The sequence below is a fragment of the Salmo salar genome, chromosome 14, assembly GCF_965601325.2.
Source record: "Salmo salar chromosome 14, fSalSal1, whole genome shotgun sequence".
In the NCBI taxonomy this organism is placed as follows: Eukaryota; Metazoa; Chordata; class Actinopteri; order Salmoniformes; family Salmonidae; genus Salmo; species Salmo salar.
This window is the reverse complement of record NC_138304.1, coordinates 41,480,584-41,490,000: the sequence shown is the minus strand read 5'-3', so window position 1 is coordinate 41,490,000 and position 9,417 is coordinate 41,480,584. Positions and strand designations below refer to the sequence as shown.

The following is a 9,417-nucleotide window of genomic DNA, read 5'->3' as shown; positions in this document are numbered from 1 at the left end:
GTCGAGAGAACAGAGCGAGAGCGTGCGAGAAGACAGAGCGTGCGAGCGCGAGAGCGTGCGAGAGGACAGAGCGTGCGAGAGGACAGAGCGTCGAGAGGACAGAGCGTCGAGAGGACAGAGCGTCGAGAGGACAGAGCGTCGAGAGGACAGAGCGTCGAGAGAGCGAGAGCGTCGAGAGAGCGAGAGCGTCGAGAGAGCGAGAGCGTCGAGAGAGCGTCGAGAGAGCGAGAGCGTCGAGAGAGCGTCGAGAGAGCGAGAGCGTCGAGAGAGCGTCGAGAGAGCGAGAGCGTCGAGAGAGCGTCGAGAGAGCGAGAGCGTCGAGAGAGCGTCGAGAGAGCGAGAGCGTCGAGAGAGCGTCGAGAGAGCGAGAGCGTCGAGAGAGCGTCGAGAGAGCGAGCGCGAGGACAAAGAGCGCGAGGACAAAGAGCGAGAGCGTCGAGAGAGCGAGCGCGAGGACAAAGAGCGAGAGCGTCGAGAGAGCGAGCGCGAGGACAAAGAGCGGTCGAGAGAGCGAGCGCGAGAACAGAGCGAGAGCGTGCGAGAGGACAGAGCGTGCGAGCGCGAGAGCGTGCGAGAGGACAGAGCGTGCGAGCGCGAGAGCGTGCGAGAGGACAGAGCGTGCGAGCGCGAGAGCGTGCGAAAGGACAGAGCGTGCGAGCGCGAGAGCGTGCGAAAGGACAGAGCGTGCGAGCGCGAGAGCGTGCGAAAGGACAGAGCGTGCGAGCGCGAGAGCGTGCGAAAGGACAGAGCGTGCGAGCGCGAGAGCGTGCGAAAGGACAGAGCGTGCGAGCGCGAGAGCGTGCGAAAGGACAGAGCGTGCGAGCGCGAGAGCGTGCGAAAGGACAGAGCGTGCGAGCGCGAGAGCGTGCGAAAGGACAGAGCGTGCGAGGCGAGGTGTAGAGCGAGAGCGTGCGAGAGGTTAGAGCGGGCGTGCGAGAGGTTAGAGCGTGCGAGAGGTGGCGTGCGAGAGGGGCGTGCGAGAGGTTAGAGCGTGCGAGAGTTTAGAGCGAGAGCGTGCGAGAGGTTAGAGCGAGAGCGAGCGAGAGGTTAGAGCGAGAGCGAGCGAGAGGTTAGAGCGAGAGCGAGCGAGAGGTTAGAGCGAGAGCGAGCGAGAGGTTAGAGCGAGAGCGAGCGAGAGGTTAGAGCGAGAGCGAGCGAGAGGTTAGAGCGAGAGCGAGAGGTTAGAGCGAGAGCGAGAGGTTAGAGCGAGAGCGAGAGGTTAGAGCGAGAGCGAGAGGTTAGAGCGAGAGCGAGCGGTTAGAGCGAGCGCGAGCGGTTAGAGCGAGCGCGAGCGAGAGGTTAGAGCGAGAGCGAGCGAGAGGTTAGAGCGAGAGCGAGCGAGAGGTTAGAGCGAGAGCGAGCGAGAGGTTAGAGCGACAGCAAGGAAGGGGCGAGAGAATGGAGAGGACAGAGCGAGGGGCGAGAGGAGGGAGGTAGAGGGGCGAGGGAGGGCGGCGAGAGGAGCGAGGGAGGACTGCGAGAGGTTGGCGGCATGAGGGGGGGCGGCGAGAGGAGGGAGAGCGAGAGGCAGCTGGCGAGAAACTTACCCGTGAGCTTGAAATACTGGAAACCTTTTCTCCGGGACGCTGTCCAGCATTTCTTGCATCCCACATACGCAATACTCCATCACCATATACGTGAGACAGGGAGTCAAGGGAATACTCAAAACAGACCAATGAGAAACATTTACACACTAAACAAACAAACTGCCATATTAAAACAGCCATTAAAATACAACAGAAAAGGAAATACATTTTCCTTGTACATAATGCATTTAAAGTTACTGGCTCAGAGTGGGAAATCAACTAAATATGTCTCGTTTTATTTGTTTAGGTGGGTTTCTCCAAGGCTTTAAGCAAGTAGCAATTCGAGTTATGTACGAAAAGGCAAAAACAAGAAACAGTTAAGGACAAAAATATTAGCAGTTGGGACCTTTGCACTTTTCTGGAGTGACCAGTCAAAGTCCAGATCTCAATCCTAGCCATAACCTGTCGAGATCTGAAAACAGCAGGCAGGGCACTCTCAAACGTTGAAGAACTAGAGCAGAGCAATCTGCTGCTGAAAAGTAGAAGAGCCAGAAGAAAAGGTACACAGCAAACTCATTGACAGCTACAAGAAGCATTTGTTGGCAGTTATATGTTAGCAAAAAAACTGTGCAACCAAGTACTATCTCTGGGGTGCCAATCAAAGTTTAGAAAAAGGTGGTTCTGCCATGTTGAAAATCCATTAACAAGGTGTGGTGACCAAATTATTATACGGCATACTTCTGGATTGCGGCATTGAAGCTTTTTATTTACTTCCCCAGAGGCAGAAAAACTCTTGGATACCATTTTTATGTCTCATGCAGTTTGAAAGAAGTAGCTATCTAGCGTTAGCTCAAATTTTAACTAGCATTAGAGAAATGACTGGAAGTCCCCAGCCTTTCAGTCATTACACTAAAGAGACTCTTGGGAAGTATATCATTAATTGCCAAAATCCCGAAGTATCCTTTTAAGAAAAGTGCAAGGGTGCCAATATATTTGGCCGCAGCTGTATAATCGTTTGGCAAATAATCAATGTGATATCAACTTAGCAAGAAAACCTCTAGGTAGATATGATATGGGAAGAGAAGTGGGATGAAACAGAAGAGTGACTGATGTGGTTGTCTCACCTAGTCACCTTAAGATGAATGCACTAAGTAAATCACTCTGGATAAGAGCATCTGTTAAAAGACTAACATGTAAATGTAAGATAGGGAGAAAGAGGGAGCAAGAGCAAGAGTGTGTGCAGACAGAGGAGGAGCAAGACCGTTTGCAGACAGAGAAAGGAAGAGTAAGAGCATGTGCAGACAGAGAGGCAATGCCTGGGCATGACAGTATCAGCTGCTTAGTTATGTCTGCATCAAGATTCTCTCCATTGCTGCAGGCTAGAGGGGCACACACACAGCTAGGAGAGCCTGCACAGTGTCAGAGTTCACTTCAACGGAGAGGAAGTAGGGCAGTAGACAATTCATAAGGAAATCTTTCCACCCTCATCAATTTACAAACATTCCACACACACACACTAATGGTGCTTAAAAATTTACACACAGGAAGAAAGAATATATTTTCTGCTTCTCTTCATTGTACAACACGTCCACCAAATGGATCACATTTTTGTTCTGAAGTCTCCGGAGCAGCTGGATCTCCCTGAAACACAAACAAGTTACAAATTCAACCATCCATCACAAAGAAAAACATTGGTGAAATAAAACTAATTAAAATCACATTGTAAGATGAACAGAGTGTGACTTTACAGTCTTTGCCTAAATATCACAAATCTGAAAAATAAATGAGAAAGGAAACAGGAATGACGCATTAGGGTAGCTATAGCAACAAGCTCAGTATAGACACAGATCTGTGAACTGACCTTGGAAAGGGAGTTTAGAGTAACCCCCCAGCACCACCACGACAAACCCCCAGGAGACTCCACATTCATCTGAGAGCTGCTACAGAGTTGCCTGCCTGCCACTAATGAATACAGCCACTGCATGAAGGGCGAGCGCTCACATTCAGCAGTGTGTATACGTTTTAGTCTAGATCACAGAGAACATCCCCATAGTGGCCTGGTTTTTAAAATGAATCCTCTAGGTGTTTAAATTAACCATGCCATTCAAATGGGAAGGAAGGAAATGTCGGCTACATTTGAAAGGGAATTTTCATGAGTACATTTTCTCCTCTTAGGGTAATCTTACATCTTGTAATAAGTGAATTAAGCCAGCGTTTCACTGCACAGCATGGGGATGCCCACGGTGTATTGAAGTGCCATGTAGGGCAAGGATTCACTAACTTTCCCACTTGGGGCCCCCCTTCCAGCATTGGGGAACACCCCCTGTACACCACATCTCTGGGCACAAGCACTGTTCAAGACACACTGTTCAAGACACACTGTTCAAGACACACTGTTCAAGACACACTGTTCAAGACACACTGTTCAAGACACACTGTTCAAGACACACTGTTCAAGACACACTGTTCAAGACACACTGTTCAAGACACACTGTTCAAGACACACTGTTCAAGACACACTGTTCAAGACACACTGTTCAAGACACACTGTTCAAGACACACTGTTCAAGACTCACTGTTCAAGACTCACTGTTCAAGACTCACTGTTCACACCCCTGTAGTTGGTGGAGAGAATTTAGCAGGTTTAAAGCTTATTTCCTGCCATTCTACACAAAGAAAATGTTGCATTTTTAAAGCTAATTTCTTGCAATTCTATACATATTGCCATGTCTAATGTGTATTCATGGGATATTTGAGTGACTAAAATTACAACTATATCTATGGGCTAAAAACCCTAAATAATTAAAATGCGAGCTAACATGGGCTAGTTGATCTGCACCTTTCTGACTAGAAATATCTCTGAGGTCTGTAATGATGGACATGACACTACCCAATTTCTATATTGCACTTTGTGCATTCTACTATTACAACTTTCAAGAGTAAGTTTAAAGCCGGACTGAGTTCCATTAAAATAATAATGAGGGGGGACCCCCGCGCCCCACTGTAGGACACGAACGCACACGCCCTCTTTCTCTAGTCTGAACTGTCAATCTATACACTGTACTGTAGCTCACTCTGTATGGTGCCCATTTATGTCATCTTAGCCTGCAGTCACAGGCTGGCCCAGTCCTCTGCTTTACACACTACTACTGCATCACAACTGACAGAGTCAGAGAGACATCCCACATGCACACTGCCACACACATCAAAATGGACTAACACTATTGCAAAAGACAATGTATTGCACACATGTCATGGAGGACATTTAACAGTCAGGGAAAAGAAAACTGACTATAGTCATACTAGTAAAGAGCAGCACGACCAATCAAAATGAGTTATTGTTTCGCTTTACCATCGGTGCTGTAAATATAAGCCTATGTGTATGAGAATTGTGGTCACTTCACTTCCTAGTACTAAAAAGGCAATTGATAAACCTTTGCAGCATCATCTATCCCATTCAAGGGTAAAAACATTCCACATTCAACAAGAGTGAGCAGCACTGCTGTTTTTTTAGGAAAATACAGAAATCAGAGCGTCAGCTTTTTGCTGTCTAAAAGCATTGTGTCTGCTGCATAGAGAGAGTATCTGCAGTGGATACAATATCCCTCTGTGGGATGGACCAGGAGGATGGAAACCTGCACCTTTACAAAACTTGTTTACCATTTATCGACTGACTACACAAATAGCTTCGACATGGCTTCGGCTACATTCTACAGCTGCCGGTGGATTACCTTCTCGGTTAATTCATTATGATGACAAACTTGTTGAATTTTACATGCTAGTCGTCCAATGAAATCACTCAATGAACACACCTCCCCCGCTCAGGAGTTCTAGTTCAGAGGGATGTGTGTGTGTGTGTGTGTGTGTGGCATTCCAAACCAGGGCTCAGCATTCCAGAGGCGTTGCCCAAGCAACAGGAGTGGTCATAGTGTGAGTGTACCTATCCCCGTGGTAACCCCGGGCAGTGTAAGAAGGAAGTGTTTGGCAGACAGGAATGCTAAGCGATGGCTGCTGTGAGTATAGAGAGACAGGAGAGGGGCTAAGGGTGGTACTGTTGTGGCATCCAGAGCCTTATAAGGCTAGGGATGGCTCTCGCACAGGCTCAAACCCATAGGATAGGGCCCACCTACACAGACATGCACAAACATATTACAGACGTACTAGTCTGTTTCCACCAAAACAGTGTGAGAAACTCCAGCATGTAGGCTACACAACAACTCTCACCCTGACTCACAGGAGGTGGCTTAGTATTAGGCCAAGCTTTGTTTAGATAAAGAGGGTGTGAGTATGATGCAAGACAGAGCATTGCATTCTCCATAACACTGGCAGTGGGTAGCCTAGACAACATTTTAACATAATCAAGTCAGTGTAATCACATTCAAAAGTGTCCAATTGAATCAAACCAGAACTTGCAACCCAAACCAATAAAAACATGCACTGTTACAGCAAAGGTTTTCTACAAAAAGCCTCAAATATGTACTGAGACCCTGCGAGTCACAGTAAAGCAACCTAAACTAAGTTGTTCATCCATCTCTCTAAAACACTTTCCCTCAGTGGGAAATCATTTGACAGTTAGCTTGCACATCACAGGAGAATATTAAATAAACTCCATTGTGTGATTAAAACCTTGGCGGTCCCTGTGAAAGGGAGGATGGAGAGGAAAACTATTTATAGAAAGAGACTGAGGAGAGAGAGAGAAAATGAAATGTCTACTCCTTTGGAACTTGTGAGAGTAATGTTTATTATCTATTTCACTTGCTTTGACAATGTTTCCCATGCCAATAAAGCCATTTGAATTGAGAGAGAAGAGAACAATCAAGGAAATAAACAATGGGCATACAACTTCAGTCTCCATTAGAGAGGATGTTTAAGTTAGAGGTCGACCGATTAATCGGAATGGCCGATTAATTAGGGCCGATTTCAAGTTTTCATAACAATCGGTAATCGTTATTTTTTTGACACCTTTATTTAACTAGGCAAGTCAGATTAACAATGACGGCCTAGAAACGGGGGTTAACTGCCTTGTTCAGGGGGGATTAGTTTTTGCAACCTTCGGTTACCAGTCCAACGCTCTAACCACCTGCCTTACATTGCACTCCACAAGGATTAACAGGCTGACTACCTGTAACGCGAGGGCAGCAAGAAGCAAAGGTAAGTTGCTAGCTAGCATTAGACTTATAAAAAACAATCAATCTTAACATAATCACTAGTTAACTACACATGGTTGATGATATTACTAGTTTATCTAACGTGTCCTGCATTGCATATGATCGATGCGGTACCTGTTAATTTTCATTGAGTCACAGTCTACTTCGACAAACAGGTGTTGATTTAACAAGCGCATTTGCGAAAAAAGTACTGTCGTTGCACCAATGTACCTAACCATAAACATCAATGCCTAACAGGAATATTTAGACTTAGTCACCCGTTAGATAAAATACGGAACGGTTCCGTATGTCACTGAAAGAAAAAAAACTTTTGTTTTCGAGATGATCGTTTCCAGATTCGACCATATTAATATGGTCTTGAGGATATCTTGAGGATATCTTGAGGATACCCTAGGATAGGGGGCGCCACAGCGCATTTTGAAAAAAAATCGTTCCCATTTTCAACGGCCTACTAATCAAACTCAGAAGATAGGGCATGCATATACTTATTATATATGGATAGAAAACACTCTAAAGTTTCTAAAACTGTTTGAATGGTGTCTGTGAGTATAACAGAACTCAAATGGCAGTCAAAACCCCGAGACCGATTGAAACAAGAAGTGGAATTCTGAATTGTGGACTTGACTTCTCATCTTTCCTTATTAATCACACCGTTAACCATGGTTCAGTGAGCACTTCCTATTGCTTCCACTAGATGTCGCCAGTCCTTTCACAGTGGTTTGAGCCTTATAGAGTCAAAACTCAGTGAATGACACGAGTTTGAAATTGGTCACAGGGGATGGGCCATCACCATTATGACGCCGGCGGCCATGTCTGCCCCCACCTTTGGAAACGGTTTTAAAGGCCATGACATCATCCCCCTCGAATCTTATTGGCTCTCTTGGTGTTAGAGGCCCTGAAGATTTATTTTATACAACGTTTGACATGTTTGAACGAACCTACATGCGCGAGGATTGCTTTTATTATGAACTTCAGAGCTGCGCTTGGAGAGAGCCATAGGACGCGCTACCAACATCAGGCTAATGGAACGTGAAGTATGGACTTTTTGACCGAAAATACATCTGTTGTGGACCTGGGATGCTTTCTGATGAAGACAACTAAAGGTAGGCGATTATTGACAATATTATAGAAGATGAGATGGTTCATGCTGTTGCGTCCAAGATGGCGCCGAGCTCTGTATATTAGCTCATTTTCTGAGTATCGCATCTCCTTTTATCGCAAAGTGTGATTACCCAGTAAAGTTAATTTAAAATCTGGTATGACGGGTGTTCTCAAGAGATATTCATCTATAAATGTTAGATTGACAATATACATTTAAAAAATCGTTATAGTATAGCAATTTATTGAAATGTAGCATTGTTTACCGGGACGCTTTTGAGGGGAAATTAGGTAGTCAACGTCAGACAGAGATGTAAAATGCTGTTTTTATATATAAATATGACCTTTATTGAACAAAAGAATGCATGCATTGTATAACATGATGTCCTAGGGGTGCCATCTGATGAAGTTTGTAAAAGGTTAGTGCTGCATTTAGCTGTTTATTGATTATATGTGATGCAAGTGGTTGGTCGGAAAATGGCTATGAAGCTGCTTTTTACGATGGACTCATCTAATATAATCTAATGATTTGCTTTTCCTGTAAAACCTTTTTGAAATCGGACGACGTGGGTCGATTCAGGAGAGGTGTATCTATAAAAAAAAATAAAAAATATTATTTTTTTTTTGTAAAAAATTATGATATTTTTTTTATGCTAATTGGCGATATGATTTTTCGCTGGATTTTGATCCCGCTAACGGGATCAGATGCTGAAGAGGTTTTAATGACCCAAGGCTGGTATTTCTATGTGTTTATTATATTATAATTAAGTCTATGATTTGATAGAGCAGTCTGACTGAGCGGTGGTAGGCAGCAGCAGGCTCGTAAGCATTCATTCAAACAGCCCTTCGCTGTGCTTCAAGCATTGCGCTGTTTATGACTTCAACCTGGGTGGGTATAATTTGTGGAACGTTCCAACAGGAATCTATTCCAAAAACTTCGTAAATAACAAGGTTTCCAAAAAACAACGCATACAAAGTTGTATAGCGGCAGAATAAGATACCGGGTAGGGAGTGGTCTATTTCATTGCGTTTTTCACTCATCAAGTTTATTCCGAAAAATGTCTGTTTGCCTATGGACAAACATTAAGAATAAGCTACGTGGTGAGTTGATGCCTATTCGGCAGCTAGTTAGCTAGGTTTGTATGCATTGCTACTTTGTATGCGTTGTTGGTTGGCAACCTTTTACTTTACGTTTTTTGGAACAGATTCCTGTTGGAACTTTCCACAAATTATACCCACCCCTTCAAGCCTATCAACTCCCAAGATTAGGCTGGTGTAACCGATGTGAAATGGCTAGCTAGTTCGCCGGGTGCACGCTAATAGCGTTTCAAACGTCACTCGCTCTGAGACTTGGAGTAGTTTTTCCCCCTTCCTCTGCATGGGTAACGCTGCTTCGAGGGTGGCTGTTGTCGATGTGTTCCTGGTTTGAGCCCAGGTAGGAGCGAGGAGAGGGACGGAAGCTATACTGTTACACTGGTAATACTAAAGTGCCTATAAGAACATCCAATAGTCAAAGGTATATGAAATACAAATCGTATAGAGAGAAATAGTCCTATAATAACTACAACCTAAAACTTCTTACCTGGGAATATTGAAGACTCATGTTAAAAGGAACCACTAGCTTT

The 9,417-nt window shown here is 44.9% G+C and overlaps 1 protein-coding gene across 2 annotated transcripts in view; it reads right to left on the bottom strand.

Annotated features, from left to right (window-relative positions):
* LOC106569546 (serine/threonine-protein kinase STK11) overlaps positions 1 to 9,417 on the bottom strand; it is a 76,478-nt gene that overhangs the window by 63,295 nt on the left and 3,766 nt on the right. For both annotated transcript variants that reach the window (XM_014141006.3, XM_045694355.2), the window contains exons 3-4: positions 3,084 to 3,167; positions 1,548 to 1,637 (exon numbers count right to left, since the gene is read on the bottom strand). In XM_014141006.3, the coding sequence (XP_013996481.2) occupies positions 1,548 to 1,637; positions 3,084 to 3,167 (174 nt within the window). The remainder of the gene's footprint in view (positions 1 to 1,547; positions 1,638 to 3,083; positions 3,168 to 9,417) is intronic.